Source organism: Eumetopias jubatus, unplaced genomic scaffold, assembly GCF_037043125.1.
Source record: "Eumetopias jubatus isolate StellerSeaLion01/CBP00866 unplaced genomic scaffold, mEumJub1_p1.0 scaffold_3, whole genome shotgun sequence".
Lineage (NCBI taxonomy): Eukaryota > Metazoa > Chordata > Mammalia > Carnivora > Otariidae > Eumetopias > Eumetopias jubatus.
This window is the reverse complement of record NW_028274809.1, coordinates 166,167,258-166,190,178: the sequence shown is the minus strand read 5'-3', so window position 1 is coordinate 166,190,178 and position 22,921 is coordinate 166,167,258. Positions and strand designations below refer to the sequence as shown.

Sequence of the window (22,921 nt, the reverse complement as noted above, 5' to 3'; positions counted from 1 at the left end):
TCCCTTTGTCCCTCACCTAATCCTAGCTTTCTGTGTAAAGTGATTTTGGTGTCTTTTCTTAAACAACACGTGATGAACCTAGGAAGCTGAAATGATATCTCTAAAGTCTGAAGCAAGAAAAAAAGCCAACAAACTCTAGCCCTGCTTGCAGCCATACTAAAATGTAAATAACGGGACGCCTGGGTGACTCAGTGCGTCTGCCTCCCACTCAGGTCATGATCTCAGGGTCCTGGGATCAACCCCTTGTCGGGGCTCTCTGCTTCTCCCTCTCTTCCTCTGTGGTCTCTCGCTCTCACTCTCAAGTAAATAAATAAAATCTTTTAAAATAAATAAATAAAATGTAAATAACTTCCACCTTTTATCTGACTGTAGAATAGCATACATGCTTCTCGTTGATTCTTCACTCCTGAGACAGTCACTCCTTTTACCAGAACAAGAAGTAATGTACATGTATATCACTGACTCTTACTCTTACTGAGACAGGAAGAGAAGACAGAAAGGACAGGTATCATTCAAAAATTCTAGGGTGGGATGTGTAAAAGTGGACATACACACACAAAGTGAATTGACAAACATAATTTGAAAACTGGTAACTTATTTCTCTGTGCTTTTTAACCTACACTGAGTTCATTCATGGAGTCACTAGACTGGCTCTGCTAATAATACAAATGAGTAGGGAAAAAGATAATTTATGATTATAATTATGGATCACAGAATCTAAACTATATGAGGAGGGAAAGAAGGACATCAAGAGAGAAGAGGTCTATGGGGTGGAGTATCTAGAGTAAGGAAGTCACGGGATGGGAGTGAAAGCACATGAAAGGAGAAAATCAAGACTTAGGAAATGTACTGGTAAAGACAAGGACCACGATTACGATGGGCTACACAGGAAAATCGGTAGAAACAGAAATGAGGAGGTAAAGGAATGGAGAGGTGAGTACCAATTTCACCAAAAAATGACGACCCACCTAAGAAGTAGTAGAGAAGATACTAAAAAACAGTCTACGTGCACAAACACTCTGAAACTCAGACCTATTTTTGACATTACTAAACATGATATTCTCAGAAGAGAGCAACCAGCCTGCCTTACCCTCTGAGCTGTCTCTGCGGCTGCGGCTGCCATTGTGGCAGCCTTGGCCTTCTCAGCTTCATCATACGTAGGAAGGGAGGTAGCGACGCTGTAGGGAGGTGGCACAAGATAAAACTCACTGTAAACTTCTGTATCTGAAGAAAGGAATTAAAAAAGGATAACCATTAAAACAAACTATTTAATAAAATTTTTACAGCCAAAAACAATTTAATAATTTACAACAGGCCACTAAAGACTGTTACTGCTTTTTGTAGTCCTATTTTATAAGCTATGTAACATATAAATTACTACTACAACCATATATATTAGTTTAGCCCCATATTTATTATAAAGGGAAAACACTGATAAATATCACCTACAGGCTATTATACAAAATAAAAATATCAAGAATGAAATTCTAAAAATCTGTGTGTAAGGGGAGTGAGAAACTCACCACATGTGAGCACCCTCTGTACCTATGCTCAAAGAATTTAATTTTCTTGCTCATAATCTCACAGCCAAAAAGTAGATATATCAGGAATAATAACACTTAAATAGTTCTAACCATTTAATATGCCACTTCTATATACATTTACCCTAGCAACTCTGAAGTTCAGAGAAGTAATTTGCCCAGTATTGCACAACCAGTAAGCAGGAGAACCCAGGGATTTCCCGATTCCCAATATCTGCTCTGATAACATGTGAGGTTCATTTTTCTACACAGCAGTTTTAGAAACTGCCTGAATCTCTTCAGCAAACTATTTCTCTTTCCTTAAAAAAAAACAAAAAAACAAAACTGATGATTTTTAGCTTTTTTAAAACTCTTGTCCCTCTCTTCCCATTTTTTCCTGTATCTACCTAGTTTTTTAGATTTTCTTTTTATGAAGACTTTCTCCCTCCCCAACTTTTAAACTATTTTTGAAATATAATCAGGTGCCTAGGTGGCTCAGTTGGTTAAGCGACTGCCTTCGGCTCAGGTCATGATCCTGGAGTCCCGGGATCGAGTCCCACATCGGGCTCCCTGCTCAGCGGGGAGTCTGCTTCTCCCTCTGACCCTCTTCCCTCCGACCCTCTTCCCTCTCGTGCTCTCTCTCAAATAAATAAATAAAATCTTTAAAAAAAAAATATGATCTCCAGAAATATAACACAATAGTAAGTGCAGAATGCTAATAATTAAAAAAAAAAAACCTGCATCACTTATCACCAACTTGAGTGGTACAAGTAAAATGATACATACAGGTCAATAAACTGATTAGACTTATGCTAGAATCATTACCATGAAAAATAGGTAGGTTCTCTCAGTAGTCCATACTATAATTTTTGACATCAGTTCCGTGGTTTCCTCATTTTACCTATAGTTTTTGTACATTTTCTCCATCAGAATTTCTTGCATTTCCAACATGAAAATACATTTCACTCTAGCAATACTTTTCCTATTGTATTTTAATGGATATTGACTTTAAAATAAGCTTTTTTTAATGCTATCAATAAGACCTAAGTATCTGAAGCTGGGTAATTTTTAATCCAATCCTAGTAGCAGTGTAATACTGAACATTATCCACCAAAAAGGCACAGGAGTCATAAATTCTTAGAAATGACTTATTATTCAGATGAAAAACACGACACACAGTCAAGTAAATAGATTTCCTTAGGTCTGAAGACTAGAAGAAAAATTAAGCGAAAGCAATGGTTATGAATTTTAAGGCACTAACATTAAAATTAGAAATTTAAAAACTGGAACAATGACATACATCATCCAAGAAGAGAGATCTTTTACATTAACAACAGATATGTGAGTTTTCGAAAAGTTCTAACTCCCACGACAGACAAAAATATCCTATCCAATAACAGATGAAAGTTGGGAAGGAGCACTATTTTGCTACTGCTTTAATTTTCACTGGTTAATTTTACTTATTTTGTCTACCCTTTAAGGCAGCAGTTCTCAACCAGAAAATTTAATGTCTGAGGAGTCCCAGTCCCAGCTCCGTAAGCTGTGTGACCTCAAGCAAACCACTTAAGCACTTTATGAAGCTCTACTTTCTCATCCATAAAACTGACCCAGCAAGTCTATTACTTGCTATTATATGACAGAATTTAAGCATATTCAAGAGGACTCTGTAAACTGTAAGGCATTATACAAATGTCAACTATTATTATTGATGCTAAATCTATAAAACCAGTAAGAAAGTGACCTACTGAAAAACATAATCACAGACAACTGGTACTGCCAATGCTTCAAATACAACACTAAGAGGCTGAAAAAAAATAATATCAATGGTTTTCATTAAAGAGATACAAACTCCTAGAACTACTTAATTCTTGTGCTCAATTACAGTCATTTTCATACAGATTTAAAAATAAAATTTTGAGACCAGGAGTCACACAGATTATAAGAATAACTGAACACCCAGGTACCAGACTCCACTTGTCTTACAACTGAAAATTCTCTAACCTTTAAAAATGGCATGCGCCATTATCAAAACTATTCTAGGGGCACCTGGGTGGCTCAGATGGTTAAGCATCTGCCTTCAGCTCGGTCATGATCTCCAGGTCCTGGGATCAAGCCCCATGTCAGGCTCCCAGCTCAGCAGGGAGTCTGCTTCTCCCCCTCCCTCTGCCTCTCCCCCTGCCTGTGCTCTCTCTCTCTCTCAAATGAATAAATAGAATCTTAAAAAAAAAAAAAAAAAACTATTCTAAAGCACAGAAAAATGAGAAGCTTCCTAATTCATGCTATGTTGTTTCCACAAAATTTATACTAAAACCATAAGAATAGTACATAAAGATCCCACTAATAAAACTGTAAAACTTCTAAAAAAAATTAAATCTAAATCCAGAAGAAATTAGAACACAGTGACAATTTATTCTAGGAATACAGAAGTTGATTGGCTTAGCCCTGGGTGTTATACGCAAACAATGAAACATGGAACACTACATCAAAAACTAATGATGTAATGTATGGTGATTAACATAACATAATAAAAAAAACTAATGATGGAATGTATGGTGATTAACATAATAAAATTTAAAAAGAGGAAAAAATCTATTAATAACATATTTCATTACATCAAAAATTACAGGAGAAAAAACATGTAATTACAGGAGAAAAAACATGTGATAAGGTCCCAAAAAGATGACTTCAAGGTTTCTGGCCTCCTGGAGCCATTTACTGAAATGAAGAGTGACAAAGGAAAAGGTCTGGTGATTGGGGAAAAGGCGTGGTGATTGGGGAAAAGGCAGTAGACAGTTGTAACGGTGCTGAAACTTAACTCTATTCTTTGAAACTCTTCCTATCAAAAGGAGGAGACTAATTCCTCAACTGTCCTGAATGAAGACTAAACTTAGTGACTTACTTCTAACAAACCAAATGTGGCAGATGTGACACTGTGTGATTTTTGAAGCAGTGCCATAACAGGTGATATAGCTTCTATCTGCTTTCAGAATGCTTGTTCTTGGAACCCAGCCTCCATTCAGTGAAGAAGCACAGGCCACAATAAGAGGCCACATATAGCCGTTCTGGCCAACAGTCCCAGCTGAGGCCCTAGTTGAAACCTGCATCAGCTGCCAAATATGTTAATAAGGAAGCTGTCAAGGTGACTGGAGCTCCAAATCACCAAAAGACGATAACCACATGAGATCCTGGGAGAAAACAGCATAATTGAGCCTAGCCCACCGCAAAAACCATAAGAACTAGTAACAATGGTTGCTATTGTACTCCATTTGGCTTTTACACAGCAGTGGCAATGGTGACCACAACAAAAAAATTACAATTTCAATCTTAGCATTCCATCATTCAAACACAAGATTCAGCAAAACAACTAATTTTCTTTCTTCAAGACTATCATCAAATAGATTTTTTTTTTTTAAATCTAGGGTAGCAAATTCACTGAACTATATTCTGGAAACTTACAGAATAACGAAGAAAACTTAGTCCATAATAAATTTTAGCAAGCACTAATCCAGCTATTTAATCCAAAGACAAATAAAACTACTATAAATCAATATAAAAACTGTCAAACAGTCCATCAAACTGGGCACTAAAAAAGCATATTGATCAAATAAACATTATATGCAAATAAGAGTAAGCATTTGTTGATTTATTAGTGAGAACACCTTCATAAAGATGATTTTCAGTAACTGCATAATATTGTAAATGAAAATAGTAAATGGTCTTTTTACACAACCCATATGGTCTAGATAAAATCCATAGAGGCAGAAATGGTAACCAGAGAAAGCTGGCAAGGGTTTAAGAGAATAATGATACTAATTGCAGAAAAGCAAATAAAGATGAAATACTCTAGTGAAGGGTTTTTTAATATTAAAACATTTTTATAACAGATTTAAAAAATGTTTCATAATGAATATATAAAATATTTAGACATTATTTATAATAGTACACAAAAACATATTTTAAATGTTTTTTTAATTATATAATGATTAACTTCAAGAAACAAGTGCTGGTGAGGATGCGGAGAAAAAGGAATCCTCATGCACTGCCCGTGGGAATGCAAACTAGTACAGCCACTCTGGAAAACAATATGGAGTTAAATAAAATTAAAAATAGAACTACCCTGGGGCGCCTGGGTGGCTCAGTCCATTAAGCGTCTGCCTTTGGCTCAGGTCACGATCCCAGGTTCTTGGGATCGAGCCCCGCATCAGGCTCCATCCCAGGTTCTTGGGATTGAGCCCCACATCGGGCTCCCGGCTCAGTGGGGAATCTGCTTCTCCCTCTACCTCTGCTGCTTCCTCCGTTTGTGCGCGCGCGCTCTCTCTCTCTCTCTCTCTCTCTCTCAAGTAAATAAATAAATAAAATCTTAAAAAAAAAAAAAAAAATAGAACTACCCGATCCAGTAATCACACTGCTGGGTATTACCCAAAGAATATGAAAACATTAATTCAAAAGGATATATACACCCCTGTATTTATTATAACATTATTTACAATAGCCAAATTATGGAAGCAGCCCCAATATCCATCGGTAGATGAGTGGATAAAGAAGATACAATACACACACATACACAATGGAATAATACTCAGCTTTTTAAAAAAGAATGAAATCTTGCTCTTTGCAACAACATGGGTGGAGCTAGACTGTACAATGTTAAGCAAAATAAGTTGGCCAGAGAAAGACAAGATATCAGAGAATTTCACTCATATGTGGAATTTAAGAAACAAAACAAAGGAAAGAAAACACAGAGACAAAAAAACAGACTATTAACCACAGAGAACAAACAGATGGTTAGCAGAGGGGATGTGAGTAGAGGGATGAATGAAATAGGAAGGGGGTGAAGAGTACACTTATTATGAGCACTGAGTAAAATACAGAACTTTTAAATCACTATATTGTACACCTGAAACTAATATAACACTGTATGATAACTATACTGGAATAAAAGTAAAAAATAAATTATATGATGATTAACCTAGCATTACTGGGAAAATATAAATTGTGACCAGAGAAGTAGATAAAGGTAGTTCTTTAGAATGACCTGAGAGGATGAAATGAATCATAGGAAGCAGGAAACACTGCCTCGTGTCCAGAAATTATTACCCTGTATATATGGTTATATTATGTAGACCTTTCACCTCCGTTCACACATACCACATTCCCACTCACACTCAGCACTAATAACACCTTGTTTTATAGCTATGTAGGTAGATACACACAAACACAAATATATATGTGTATATAGATACATAAACCACATATGCGTATATCTATAAATGTATACCTATATATATACACATAAATTCGTATACATATATACACATTTATTTATTTCTTCCAAAAGGAATATGCCACTCCATTGGAAACATTCTAGTAAGCAGAAGAAAGTTTACACTTTTAATTTTTTTGAAAACAATGTAAGACTAGTAATATATGAGTAAATATTTTATACACTATCCTTTGGAAAACCTTTTTGTAACAAAAATCATAAAACCAGTAAGCCTTTAAGAGACTCTATAATTAAATAAAACCATACTGGTTTAAAAAAAAAATGAGTCACTAAAAACATTACTAGTTATTTCATACTAAAAATAATACCTGAAGTTGTAGGTACTTCCACAGTAATACTACTATAAGGTGGAGGAGAAGAGTCCGTTTCAAGTACCGATGCTGAAGGAGCAGTCTGAACGCTCTGCGGTGTTGGGTTTGAAGTTGATGGCTGCTCTACAGCAGATGACTCTGAATTATCTTCTTCATTGTGAAGCTAAGAGAACAACAAAAAAGAAATATTAATGTCATTCTGATTATTATTTTTAAAAATTTTAAGCGAATTTTTAAAGATTATTTCAGGCAAAGGATCACCTTTTAGTTAAAAACAAAGTAAAGATGCACAAAATTTGTAAGAGACTGAAGCAGTCATTAAGAAATTAAGATTTTGGTAGTTTCTTTACAATAAAAAATGAAGTTCAAATTAAGAATTTATAAAGAAAAACATCATGACTATAAATAGATTCAAATTCATTCAATCCTATAGTAAATATTGACTACCATGTATTAATCACTGTGTACTACAAAGAAAAATAAAGCATCTAATAATTAAACCACAAAACCATTTCTATTACACTAATACCTAGAATAATTGAAAATGTAACCTGAATTAATAAAATGAAATAATAATGAACATTCCAAAAATGTAGAATACTCTAAGGAGGTTTTCTCAAGTCCAAAATTTTGGAGTTACTTATAAAGCAAGATGAATCAATGTGTATATAAAATCCTGGAAGATGTTCTTCAACACAACAAATTTACTGAAAGCTCAGGAAGTGCAAATTTACTGAAAGCTCAGGAAGTGCAAGATAATAGGTCGGATCTGCAGTCATTTAATTCATTTAATCCTCACAACAAATCTATAAAATAGAGAATGTTATCCCCATTTGACAGATAAAATGGGGGGGTGGGGGGGGGACAAAAGTGTAGACACCTAAAGTAACTTGCCAGACATCAAAACGGCTAGGAAGGGTCAGACCAAGAATCAAACCTAAGTGGCAGGGCTATAAAGACTTCTTACTCCATTTATAACTAATCTTTTAAATGCTCATTTGTTAGGAAGTGATAATAACTACATGTAGGCAAGTTAACTGTAGTCAACCAAAAGCATCAATACTCTAAAAAGTGACTCATCAAAAAGGTACTTAGATATATTTGGAGAAGAGTTATTAAATTTTTTAAGACATTTTTAAATCCACTAGAATCTTGGTTTGAAGAAACACTACAGGCCTTCAACATTATTCAATTTTACATCTTAATTATTCTTGTACTTTACGAAAGTCAATGTTAAAAATAATCCCCCAAATAAATTTTGTCACACAGCAAATCTGTACACACACAAATCTGACTTTTGTGAGTAGTGGAAAAAAAAAAAAGAGCATGCAAATTCTTGCTCCGCCTTTTAGGAGCTTTGATAAACCTCTGTGTCTCAGTGTCTCTAAGTATAAGTTCTAAATGCAGCCAAAATCCTCACAGAATTGTAAAATAATATTTGGAAAGCATCTAGCATTAACACCTAGCACACAGAAGGCATTTAATAAATACTAGTTTCCTCCTTCTTCCCCTTTAGTTTAATAGACTTTATTTCGTGGCCTGAAATAATTTGGTGCTATCAGTCCAATAAATGGTCATTCATTTGCCTCTAAAAACATGCAAAGTAAAATTTACTTCACTGCTGTTTGCATGTGTCTTGGTAAGTGACCACCCTAGCACAATAATTCTGTGAGTTCATAAATTATATTTTATCAGAACTAGCATAAACATACCTAAAATCATTTCTCAAGTTAATAAGACAGGGTTTTTTCCCATAGCGCCAAGGTTTAGGTAATAAAATTCACACAGAAACTGAATTGTAAGGTCAAACAATCATAAAGTGAATTTTCTATGAGCTTTGTATTTACCTGCAGCAGTTTTCTAAGTTGGCACTGCATGACCACCCTCCTGACTAGCTACACTCTGCCTCAGCATCACCAAGCATCTTCCATGTTTCATGTAACAAAGTACCCGGAAGAATTCCTAACTTAGTCATCTCTGATCATACTTCAAAGAGCAAAAATATTAGATGAGCAAGTTAAGGCAAATAAAAGTAATGTATAGATATATACTTAGCATTATCCACTAAACAATTAACAGTGATAGTATCAAAAAAAGGAAACCACTGTTCCATCTCTACCCTTAATGCTGCAAATGTGGATGAACTGTACTACAGAAAAAGATCCTGTATGACAAAATAGCTCTCCTCTGGTTCCTCACAAGAAATACTCCCTACCATATCAAATACATAAATGTGCTCCCCAGAATGACCAACTCATTTTTAAAACCTTCAAAATGTATTCGGGGCGCCTGGGTGGCTCGGTTGGTTAAGTGGCTGACTCTTGATTTCAGCTCAGGTCATGATCTTGGGGTCCTGGGATCGAGCTCCCCCCCCCCACATTGGGCTCAGCAGAGAGTCTGCTTGAGGATTCTCTCTCTCTCTTCCTCTGCACCCTCCCCTTGCTCGCAAGCTTTCTCTCTAAAATAAATAAATCTTTTTAAAAAATGTATTCAAATAACTGCAATAAAAAGAGTAATTACAGAGGGGCACCTGGGTGGCTCAGTCAATTAAGCGTCTGCCTTCAGCTAAGGTCGTGATCCTGGGTTCCTGGGATCAAGCCCTGCTACAGGCTCCCTGCTCAGCAGGGAGTCTGCTTCTCCCTCTCCCTTTGACCCTGCTCCTGCTCTCTCTCTCTCACAAATAAATAAAATCTTTAAAAACAAACAAAAAAGAGTAACTGCAGATACTTTTACATATGACCTCAGAAGTAAAGCTTTGGTACTTGTAAAACACACCCTAAATTATTTCAACTGCCCTACCTCACACCTCACAGTTTTATTTTTACAAAATTATAATATACAGTGAACATTTGCCATGTATCAGCAGTAAAACCCAATAACTCAGTCAATAATCTCTACCCACTGTAACAGAGAACTTCCAAAAATCAACTTTTTAATTTTGATATCTTTGGTGCCTCTATAAATCAACCTACTTTGGTTGCCTTTTAACTAAATTCATTCAAAAGTTCAAATCAAACTACATGTCCATCAAATTAAACAATGTCCTCTGTAGAAATTTTTCCTTAATCATGCTGTGCAATGGTTCTATTTTACATTCTTTCAGGATTATCAAAAATAGCAAAAAAAAGGGGGGGGACAGAGATAAGTGGGGTGGGAACTACATATATACAATAATGAACGTGGCTCTGTGTCCTGTCCACACATCACCTCAAAAGTTATCTTCCTAGCTTGTTCTATTTTTGAGCCTCCTGGAAAAAAACATGGGCAACAACAGCACATGAAAACGAAAAGATGTCTTTACTATAGTAACCAGGGTGACGAAAAGTTGCCTATATTTAGCCTGAAGGATAAAAGGATGCCAAGAGGGCTGGCTGTCTTAAATGTATCTATGGTTCGTCTTTACTTGATGTATATCGATTACTTTTAATGGTAAGAAAAGCATAAGCATTATGATTAACTCTGGCTGGAAGTCCAGCCTTCCCATGTATAAACTACAGTTTCGTTTCCTTTAATTGTCAGCTTTCCTTTGTTGTAGCACTTCATTCTATCTTAAGATGATAAAAGATTAATAAATGTAAGCTTTGCTTTTGAGAAGCCAGAGACCTCACTAAATGTTTTCTAAACACACCCAAATGAGAATGTATGGATGTACTATAAAGTGTTGTTTAACGAGCAGTGTTTGGGAAAAAAAAAAAACTGTAAGTTGTTAAAAAAAAAAAAAAGGTATGTGAAGAGCTACTGTATTTCGTATATTGCCATATTCTGACTACATTTAGTACCAGAAGACAAAACTGGGAAGAACAGTTCTAGTTGCAAGGAGTTAAATTTTAACTAAATAAAAGACCTTTAAAATTTTAATTAGATCCTTTTTTTTCCATTAGATCTTTTAAATTATTAGAACACTAGCTTTTCTGTAGGGCAACAAATACCTTCAGGCAGATTTTAGATGGCAAGGCTGCTGTCTAACTAGGATGACCATTACAGCTGTTTTTCCCAGGACAGTCCTACTTTACACCTATTATTTCAGGGCACCACTCAATTTAGCATTTTCTCCACCCCTTTCATTCTCAAGAAAATTGAATGGTCAACCTACATATAATGGGATTTTTGCCCTTTGTATGATATTAATAGATGACAAGGGCTCCTTTAAACTCTAAGATGATAAGGCTCTAGCGAAAACCTATGGTAGTCTCTATCAATCTATGTTGCCTTATTTAACACCTGAATTAGAGAAAAAAAACAGATTAGAGTTGCAATAAAATCAACTGGTAGAGTCAAGCTACCCATTTTTAATTACCCAAGAAGAAAGTGAGCTTTCTTATCTACGCTGCTAGGGAAAGGTAACAGCAGGAGGTAAGAAGAAATCCCTGCAGAGAGCCCAAGTGATCTAAACCAATATGCTCAGAAGATAAGTTCCCACAAAGCACTGCTGCTTGGCAAATGAAGCTAGATTTTCTATCAATAAAACTAAATTACAGCAGTCTTCCTAATGTACATAAACCATACTATTAAGTAAATTAGCAGAACTTAGTTTTAGGGATATTTCCACTAAAACTTCACTGTCTCTGGACATTTTTCCACAAATGAAAGCTAGCTTATGATAAAGCAAAAATATAAACAATTAGGGAAGACTATAAGCAACAAATGAATATTAAACTGTGAGTTGGCAATCATGCCTAGTTTTCAGTTTCTTCTCTTTAAAGTACAGAATTCTGGTTTGGCTTTATATTTCATATTATAAACATATTTCTGCAAGTAAAACCTTTCTTCTTAGTATGAAAGAATATCATTATTTCATGGTGCTCCACAAAAAGTACCATGAGCTCCAGATGCTCCATCACCTGAACGAGTCTGCAAAATAACTGATTAAAACAAAGTGTCATCAGATATTTTATCAAGGCACAACTAAGCTGTCTTTTAAATAAATAAGGGTTGTTTCATTTTAAAACTGCTATTGTCTGCTCACAACAGGTCAACTGAAAAAAAAAACACACACACAAAAGAGTATAAACAGTGTAACAATGTTTAAAATATTAAGAGAGATGTTATTTGTGTAATACATTATGTGCAATCAAAATTTCTGGAAAGATAAGCAAGGAACAGGAAAGAGCAGTAGGTGGGGAGAGAGACTTCATCGTTCTCTATTTGAATTTTTCACACTAAACATAATTTGAAATTTCTAATTTTTAATAAACCCAAAATGCAAAAAACTGAAATCTCTAGTTTCTGGCTTGGTTTATCTCAGAAGCAATGAGGTAATAAGGGTAAGCATTGTATTCTATGATAAAAAGCTTTCTCCAACTTAAATTTTACACAGTATCATTACAATAGTTCCCTGGGGTTTATGTATATGCAATTTCCTATTAAAAATAACACAACCTGGAATTATAGTCAAAAAATAAACATTTGAAGAATGTAATACAGAATCCGTATCTGTTTTTTTAAGGAAAAATAAGGAGAGGGATAATTAATGGGACAACAGAATGATTAACGAACAGAAGACAAAACTTATCCTGCCAGACTAGACTGCTTCTCTGAGCTTCAGACCTGTACGTCCACTTGTTAATATTAATTCCTATATACGTTCAATTCTTTCCCTTCCATACCACACATTCCATGCCTAGTTAACCTGTACACATCAGATGTCAGATTAAAACCAAGTTCTCACAAAAGCTTTTCCTGTCTCCCAAAAGTAGATTAGGACTCTAGTGAGCGCTAAATGAAGCAGGCGGGGAATCGGAGGGGGAGACGAACCACGAGGGACTATGGACTCTGAGAAGCGAACTTAGGGTTTTAGAGAGGAGTGGGGTGAAGGGATGGGCTAGCCTGGTGATGGGTATTAAGGAGAGCACGTATTACATGGAGCACTGGGTGTTATACACAAACAGTGAATCATGGAACGCTACATCAGAAAAAGATTAGGACTCTGATGACAATCTTAAAGCACCCTATTCTTCAGAGTACCTATCACAACTACTATTATTTATGTAATCATTCATTTACAATCTGTTTTCCCAGCTGCATAAGAGTTTTAAAAAAGTGGAGGTTATATCTGTCTTGTTGAACACTATCAAAATAAAATAATAAAAAAAAAGAAATGCAAGATATGTCCGGTGAAATAGTGTAAAATGGAAGCCTCGAGAGAGAATAACCTTGCTAACCTATGTACTTTGAAGTCTTTAAGTACTAGTTACTAACTAAGGTAAAGGACAAAAAGTTGGAGCATATCTACAACCCAAAGACCAGCAAAGAACAAAGAAGCTAAACAGATGGGATAAAGATTTTATAAATTTCTATTTTCAAAAGCACTCACCCTCTGGTTAAATTCCTTTTATATGCTAAAGTTGCAATGTAAATATACTAGACCCTAAGATTCCCTCTTTAATATGAAGGGTTTTTTTTTTAAGATTTTATTTATTTATTTGACAGGGAGAGAGCACAAGTAGGCAGTGACAGGCAGAGGGAGAGGGAGAAGCAGGCTCCCCGCTGAGCAGAGAGCCTGCCGTGGGCTCAATCCCAGGACTCTGGGACCACGACCTGAGCCAAAGGCAGACACTTAACCAACTGAGCCACCCAGGCGCTCCAATTTGAAGGGTCCTATGGGGTACCCTCATTAGTTGCATTCATAGCTCTTTAATGACAAATGTGTGACCTAATTCTTAAATTGTTATAAATGTTTTTCCAAAATTCTATTTAGCTTACACAGATCTTACCTAATATGTACTTATTACAAATGTGTCCTACAAGTCTATTTCCTTATCAATACGTCATTACGATCTTAACAGAGACTAACAGCTTGCTTGATCTCATAGTCCTCAAAAAAAAAGGAGGGGGGGACAGAGGGAGAGAAAAATACTTGAGTGTGCTGGATTGGTGTCTTCTCATTACTTTCTTTCATCTCAGGAATCATTTCTATAATTTGTTACTTTCTTTCATCTAAGGGTGTCTGTCTTCAGGGCACTGCTTGTCAGCCTTCACATACCTTCTCAAAGTCTCCTAACAATCTAGCTCACTTCAATTTAGTATGAAAATACCATAATATATGCCATAAATGTCTATACAGTTCATCAGAGGAAGATGTTCAGCCTCATATTTGCAGTTTTATACCAAAATATGTTACATGTAACAATATTTTAGGTTTGCTTTATAAAGGTTGCTTTTTTCAATGTCTGGCCACTAACTTGAGTTTCTGTCTCTACAGTATCTTGACTTCATCAATACAAGTAGCTTTTTGAGATCTGTTAGTGATTATACTGTGGTCTTAAGCATTTAGGGTATCTGTGGTAGACTTGTGATTTTCTAAAATCCCTTCCATCCCTCTTTCATTACAGGTTCACAGTAATTTAGGTAAGATGGAACCCACCCCACTCAAAGACCAGCCCCTGACTAGACTACAGCAGTCATCAGTCAGGATGATTCTCTCCTTTGGCAAGCAACTGGTTCCCAACCAGCATTGACTTCCTGCTGGGCAGGGTGCCTGGGGCAAGGGTGAGCAATAAGATAACCTAAGATGATCCACTTAAAGTATACCCAAGGTTGTTGTAAATGGTGGGGGGAGAAATGATGACTAGAAAAAAACAGATGCAGTTGGGAGAAAGAGAAGACCCTCTTCTCCTTACTTAACACAGCTCAGGAAACACCCATAACACTTTTTATTATTCGTCTAGAGTAACACAGATAATAATTCCTGAGACAAATCCACCTTCCATTAAATTATGCTGAGGGTTCTAGAGGGGATGGGGGTGGGGGGATGGGTTAGCCTGGTGATGGGTATTTAAGAGGGCACGTATTGAATGGAGCACTGGGTGTTATATGCAAACAATCATGGAACACTACATCAATCAATCAATCAATTATGCTTTCTTAGAAACAAAGATGCAGAGCAATTCCAGCATTTAAGATTTCCTTAAGTGTTGGGGCGCCTGGGTGGGTCAGTAAGTTGAGCAGCTGCCTTCGGCTCCGGCCATGATCCCGGAGTCCTGGGACCAAGCCCTGCATGGGGCTCCCTGCTAGTGGAAAGCCTGCTTCTCCCTCTCCCACTCCCTCTGCTTGTGTTCCCTCTCTCACTGTCTCTGTCAAACAAATAAAATCTTTAAAAAAAAAAAAGTTTGCCATCTAAACTAAATGATAATTGTGAACAATTTTAAAATGAACATGGGAGTGCAGATATCTTTTTTTTTAAAGATTTTTTTATTATTTGTTTATTTGACAGAGAAAGAGAGATCGCGAGAGCAGGAACACAAGCAGGGGGAGTGGGAGAGGGAGAAGCAGGCCTCCCGCCGAGCAGGGAGCCCAATGCGGGGCTCAATCCCAGGACCCTGGGATCATGACCTGAGCCGAAGGCAGACGCTTAACGACTGAGCCACCCAGGCACCCCATCTCTTAGAGATCTTTAGTATATGTGCTGCCGAAGCGAGCACTCTCTCAGAGATCTTAATTTCAGTACTTTTGAATATATGCCCACAAGTCAGACTGCTGGTTCATATGGTAGGTTCTACTTTTAATTCCTTGAGGAATCTCCATACTGTTTTTCAAAGTGGTTGCATAATAATAAAATAATATAAATATAAATATAAATAATAAAATAATAGAATCTTTAAAGAAAGATTTCCTTAAGTGTCTTAGGGATCATAATTTAGAAACTCCAAAGGAGAAGGTGGTCCTATGCATTTTTAAAAAGCAGGAGAAAAAGTTTTAATGTTTTAATTGGTAAAACTATTCAAATCCTCAGTTTTCAAAATATTCCAATGGTCTGATTTTTACAAGCTAACATACTAGTATTCTATTTAACATAGGCATTGATAATATAATAATATATTGCCACTGATAATATAATGGTAACTTGTAGTGAAACGTTTTATTCCTGTTTCCTTAAATTAAGTAAGAACACACTAATACATTTTCTAATTTGCACACACCACAGTAAGTCAGCAAATGTGGTATCTGGTAAAGATTAAAAAGCAAAATTGGCTAAGGAGTATGCTTTATAATAAAGAACCGAGATGTCAGACATTAAAATAAAAACATAAGATACAGGTCATCAGACATGAAATAAGCCCTTTTGGCAATCAGAATCTGAACATCAAGAGCTTTTAAAAGCAAAACTATTTAGGCACAAAAATGAAAAACAAGAGCTAGTAAATTCTAATTGCAACTATTTCCTTCCAGGAAACTACCCCTTGCAAGTTTGTACTGTGCTTCATGATGCCCTGAGGACTTCGGGACCCTTGGGAACCTCTAATTAGATTTGGGAATGTTTCTACCTTCCCAATCAGATTATAACTTTCTGAAATTTAGAAAGTATGCTTTATTCATCCTGGTATCTCCTAAAACAGTTACCTGAGTTTAGAGCTTCCAGTAGACTTCACATAAAATACACTGTCTTCCATGCCTCCCAGTTTTTCTTCTACCAAAATGGGGTAGGGAGCCTAGTCAACTAACAGATGCACACTGAACATCTCAAGATCAAGAATCATCCTCATTTATTTCTACAACTTCCTCGGTGCTTTATACATAGTGGTAACCTGAAATATTTATTTAGTCATTCAACTTTATGGGCACTCACCATAACTTAATAAGCAAATGTTGGGCCCAAAAGCTTACTACATTAAAAAAAAAAAAAAAAAAAAAAAATCACTGAAATTATACATCCTAAACAAGAAAATAAACTCCAACCCCACACACCCAAGTGTTTAGAACAACTACACTAGAGACAGCCCTTCTTACCATAGCTAGACAAGATAGCCAACAACTGGGGCACCTGGGTGGCTCAGTCAGTTAAGCGGCTGCCTTTGGCTCAGGTCATGATCCCAGGGTCCTGGGATCAAGTCCGTCAGGCTCACTGCTCAGTAGGGAGCCTGATTCTCCCTCTCCCTCTGCCTGCCTCTCTGCCTACTTGTGCTATCTCTGTCAAATAAATAAATAAAAATCTTTAAAAAAATTTTTTTAAATTAAAAAAAGATAGCCAACAACAAAGAAAGTCACAAAAATCACAAGCAGCTATCCTCTCCCACAACAAAATCAATGAGTTAGCAAAGCTAAAGTCACTGAGGTCGCTGAATTAAGAGATAAACTACCTGAGACTGCATACACTGATAGAAGAAGCATCAGTGACTTAGAGCACATAGCAGTAACAAACAGTCATACACAGGATTTTTATTCATCAAAAAATAATTTACTACAAAAGAATATAGGTACAAAACCAAAAACAGGTCATAAAGGGGGTGATCTTTTGATAAAGGTTAGTAGAAATGAAAATTCTAGGAAAACAAATTTTACTGGACAAAATAAATAAAACAGTATTACATAATATAAATTATTCATAAAAAAAAGAAAATATTCCTAATAAGGACAAGAGCAAAAACTGTTAGAAAGGATGGAGTTGGGACTCAAACTAATAAGAGTATGAATTCACTCAACTGCCTTGAAGAGCAATTTGGCAACTCCTAGTAAGGCTGAAGGTGTGTAGGATGCAGTAATTCTACTTCCAGATATCAACACTAGAAAACTCTCACACATGGACATTAAGATACATGTACAAGAATGCTCACAGCAGTACTATTTGTAATAGCAAGATGAAAACTGTCTGCCAGTAGGAAATGAGTATTATTCCATGACTTTATAATACAATTCAATATTTTAAATTGATAAATCAGATCTGTATGAATCATCCTAGACCAATCTTTAAAATATGCTAGATGAATAAAGCAAGTTGGGAAAGTATAAAACAGCAAAATACTGTAATAAATACATTTTCACATAATCTAAAACTGAAGTATTTTATGTAGTAAAAACATTCACAAAAATTATATAAATCAACTTCAAGATAGCGTACGAGGGGGCGCCTGGGTGGCTCAGTCATTAAGCGTCTGCCTTTGTCTCCGCTCAGGTCATGATCCCAGGCCCTGGGATTGAGCCCCGCTTCTGCTCAGCAGGAAGCCTGCTTCTCCCTCTCCATGCCCCCTGCTTGTGTTCCCTCTCTCACTGCGTGTCTCTCTGTCAAATAAATAAACAAAATCTTTAAAAAAAAAAAAAAAAGCGTATGAGGACAAAGGGAGAGGCATGAATGTAAGGCTTTAAAATTATCTTTTAAAAAAAAGTAAAGGAGGGGCGCCTGGGTGGCTCAGTCGTTAAGCGTCTGCCTTCGGCTCAGGTCATGATCCCAGGGTCCTGGAATCGGGCCCCACATCGGGCTTCCTGCTCAGCGGGAAGCCTGCTTCTCCCTCTCCCACTCCCCCTGCTTGTGTTCCCTCTCTCGCTGTGTCTCTCTCTGTCAAATAAATAAAATCTTAAAAAATAAAAATAAAAAAAATTAAAAAATAAAAAAAGTAAAGGAAAAAACATTCAAAACCTGAAACACATATGGCAAAATGCTATTATCTCCATTTGCCATTATCTCCACAGTGGATATAAAACTATCTTTTACATTATTTTCTGTACTTTTCTTTATATTTGAAATGTTTCATAATTTTAATGTTTACACTTAAAAAAAAAAGTTGAGCTAGCCAGTCGTCTTCCAACTGTATGTTTTACAACACCCAAGACTCCTTGAAAAAAAAAATTACTTCATAATGAAAACCAAGCAATCAGAAAATGAATCAAAGAAAAAGAAAAGATATGGTGGCTAGCACTGAATCCTATTAAACACAGAACTAATGCTAAATATAGAGCTAAAGACTAAATAGCTGCTAGCAAACAGAAAAGAAACACACACCCCGAAAAAGCAAAAATATTCGCAACATAAAAATCAGGAAACGGGGAAGAGATAAGAGAAAGTAATCACTCACCTCATCTATCACAGCAGGGATTTACTTTCTAATATCTAAAATTAAAACATACCATTTTTTAAATTACCCCAAATTCTTACTGGTTTTTGTATGTTTTTGTAATTTTCGTGAAATCTTACATAACCTAATAGCTCTGTGTTACAGAAACCTTTATCTAGAATTTAACAGTTCTTTAAGATGTTTTTCCTTGGTATTAAATTCAAACAAAATCATATTTCATGTTTTCATTTTTTAAAAGCATAAAGAGCATTATCCTGTTTTTATAACATTCTTCCTTTCTATAAGCACAAATGAAATTATGTTAGGTGCTAACCTATTTCTGGTTCGTAAGTTATGGATGCCTAGATTGCTTCTTTCTTTGTATTTATACTGCTTGTATTTTTAAATACATCACTTTTTATAAAAATTAAAAAGGTCATTACAAAAACACATTAAGACTACAACCAAACAGGGGTGCCTGGGTGGCTCAGTCGTTGAGTGTATGCCTTCGGCTCAGGTCATGATCCCAGGGTCCTGGGATCGAGCCCCGCATCGGGCTCCCTGCTCGGCAGGAAGCCTGCTTCTCCCTCTCCCATTCCCCCTGCTTGTGTTCCCTCTCTTGCTGTGTCTCTCTCTGTCAAATAAATAAAATCTTAAAAAAAAAAAAAAGACTACACCCAAACAAAACAGAAACTTAAAACAGGATTCTTTAAAAAGCTGATCATCACAGTTTTATGATAACAGAAAACTGTAATCAATCTAGTCATCCAAAATAGTACAAGCACACAGTATCAATACAATGGAACACTATGCAGCCATTTAAGATGGTGTTTCTAACAGGATACTTAATGACATAAGGAAATGATCATGATATTGTATTAAAGAAGTAACGGGGCACCTGGGTGGCTCAGTTGGTTAGGCGTCTGCCTTCAGCTCAGGTCCCGATCCCAGAATCCTGGGATCGAGCCCCGCATGGGGCTCCCTGTTCGGCGGGAAGCCTGCTTCTCCCTCTCTCACTCCCCCTGCTTGTGTTCCCTCTCTCGCTGTCTCTCTCTCTCTGTCAAATGAATAAATATAATCTTTAAAAAAAGTAACAAAATTGTGTGTCTGCTAAATCATAAATTATTCTATTCTTAAATAAGAAAAAGTTTCAAAATGACAGCTTACAAAATCGGCAGCATGAGTGCTTGCAAACTGTCCATATTTTTTGTTTCTTTGTTTTTTACTTTTCCATTTTTTCTAAGTTCTCTAGAACTAAGATGAAAGTAAGAAACATTTTTTTGTTCTTAATGTAAGACACAATGTGATACATTAAAGAAATTTCCATCTATGCCTAAAGGAGTAAGTTTCTATAAGTTAGAAAATTTGACACTGCAAAATTTCTCAAAGATACTGAAAGAAAAAAATCACCACAGACTCTACAACCATTCAATAACCTTTTATAACCATTATCTTTACAAGAAAAGAAAGTCAGGCACATAAGCCCTGATATGATGATGTTTGTTATTTTCTATCAATCAATTAACAGTACTAAATAAATATCAACATGTATCCATTTTAGTGTGATTATTTTTTTTTTAAAGATTTTATTTATTTATTTTACAGAGAGACAGCGAGAGCAGGAACACAAGCAGGGAGAGTGGGAGAGGGAGAAGCAGGCTTCCGGCCGAGCAGGGAGCCCGATGTGGGGCTCAATCCCAGGACCCTGGGATCATGACCTGAGCCGAAGGCAGACGCTCAATGACTGAGCCACCCAGGCGCCCAATGATTTTCTAATGAAACCCATTTTAAAGGTCAAAATGACTCATAAGGGCTTTTTCTTTGTCTCTTCTTCATCTATAACAGAGTTTTCTTCATGGTGTCGTTTTGCCTTTGCTAATCGCATTACATATTCATCTACATAATCTACAAAGGCATTCTGTTTTCACAGTAATAGTATCTACTCCTTAGTACTCCAGTTGTAAGGATGGCACACTAACATTGTCAGCAACATGCCACCAATGTTCCAACTGTTTTATTCAACAACCTAGCTGATAAAGGACTCTGAAAACTTTCCACGAACAACTCCATGAGAAAATGCTCATTCAGCACCCAGTACAGCAGTAGTAAGCTACTGTGGCAATAATGTTGTGCTGGTCAGTTTGCTTCCATTACAGCCCTATGTGTAAATGTAAACAGTACTTCCTCAGTCCAAACCTAACTCTAGAAATCAGATACTTCACATTATCTAGATGCTATATGGTAGGAAAGTACAAACATGATGGGGACATATTAAGGAACATAAAAGGCGATACCAGAGGTGCCCACTGGTCAAATCTGGGATGAGCTGAGCCTTATAATAAATGATAACAGCATCGGATTATAACCAGTAGAATAAAATAAGAATCCCATTAATTCATACTGATATAAATAAAAATAAACTGGAGGAAAGGAAAATGTTTCCTTATAGAATTCTAAATAAATGTAGAAGAAATGACAGAATTAGGAAATCACCATTTGACAACTACCATAGTTATAACTATTTTCCAGGCAATAATAACCAATGAATTCTAAAGCCAAAGGGGAAAAAGTATAATTAGGAAAAAAATGGACATTTGTGGGGTATAGCACAAAATAGCCGATGTGAATCTTTCCAAAACACTGTCATGAAAGACCAAAAAGATTAGAGAACCGTTCCAGATTAGAATAGACTAACAGACACAACAACTAAGCACAGTATTTAATCAAGAACTAATCCTGATATTGTAAAAAATGTATTTTCTTTTGCTCTAAAAGACCTTTGGGAAACTGGTGAACTTTGTTTACAGTTTATATTATTATACCACTATTACTGATTTCAATAATTTGCACTGTAGTTTATTAGAGAATGATTTTGTTTTTAAAAAATATACAGAGATATTTAGATGTAAAGGGACAGCATGTCTGCTATTTACTTTCAAATGTTTCAGAAAAAAACAGTATGTTTGTATGTGTACATACATATAAAGAGATTATCACAAAGCAAATATAATAAAATGTCAACATTTGAGGAAACTGGGTAAATGGTATACAGGAATTCTTTGCAATATTTTTCCAAACTTTTCTATAAGTCTAAAATTATTTTAAAACAAAAGTTAAAAAAACAAAATGCTATATAATAAGAAAATAGAACATATTATATAAAAACCAACAGATTAACTTAAACTCTACAATCCAGCTTCTAACAATTTCCAATCCACTGTTAGAAATTCTGTAGATCATGAAAAACCTCTACACCTTCAGTCACTTTACAAAATGATTTCTCTACATTTAATTAAAATCCAACTTTCCCTGGAATGGCATTATATCCCTCAAAGACCTCTCAAACAAAAGTGTTAATCCTCCCACAGCTCCCCCTTATCTGGGAACAAGAAGACAAGGAAAGTTTTCTTAGATGATGCCAATTCTAGATCAAGAGGCTCTCTTAAAATTCACAGTCTATACAGCTTGTCAGACCCACTCACATCCTACCATTACTATTTACAAGGGTCAAAAATCATTCCCCAGTCAGTAAAACTTACCAAGCCAGCTCTCTACCCCCAATATCATCACCCCCTGCCTTAAATCCTACTGTATTACAGGATCACTAAACCAACTTAACACCTCAGCTATAAAACAGGAAGTAAAAATATTCAGAGTTGAGTGGTCCAGAGACTGCCTCAGTTCACTACTTTCCTGACCTGATGATATTCATCTATTCCTCTTCTACTAAAAAAGATAGATTTCTACATCTTAGTACGTGGTCACAACCTCCTAGCCTTTACCTTTCTCTTTCCCTTAACTTCCACTAAATCTATTCTTTGGGGCTTCCATTCACTACCATCTGGTTTCACTTTCTATCGTACGTAGCCAGGATTATAAAGTGAAAAACTTGCATGACGCTCACATTCAATTTCCTAGTTTCTATGTCCTCTGATACATCTACCCTATTGAGATCCAATTTGGAATGAATCTAACTGCTCTTCTCCTGGTAGAGAGAGGAAAACAAATCACACAATTGTGCCACTACAATTTAGTTTCTGA

At 36.0% G+C, this 22,921-nt stretch overlaps 1 protein-coding gene across 1 annotated transcript in view; it reads right to left on the bottom strand.

Annotated features, from left to right (window-relative positions):
* NDFIP2 (Nedd4 family interacting protein 2) overlaps positions 1-22,921 on the bottom strand; it is a 67,351-nt gene that overhangs the window by 26,250 nt on the left and 18,180 nt on the right. The window contains exons 2-3 of the mRNA XM_028106078.2: positions 7,113-7,278; positions 1,091-1,224 (exon numbers count right to left, since the gene is read on the bottom strand). Coding sequence (XP_027961879.1) covers positions 1,091-1,224; positions 7,113-7,278 — 300 coding nt within the window. The remainder of the gene's footprint in view (positions 1-1,090; positions 1,225-7,112; positions 7,279-22,921) is intronic.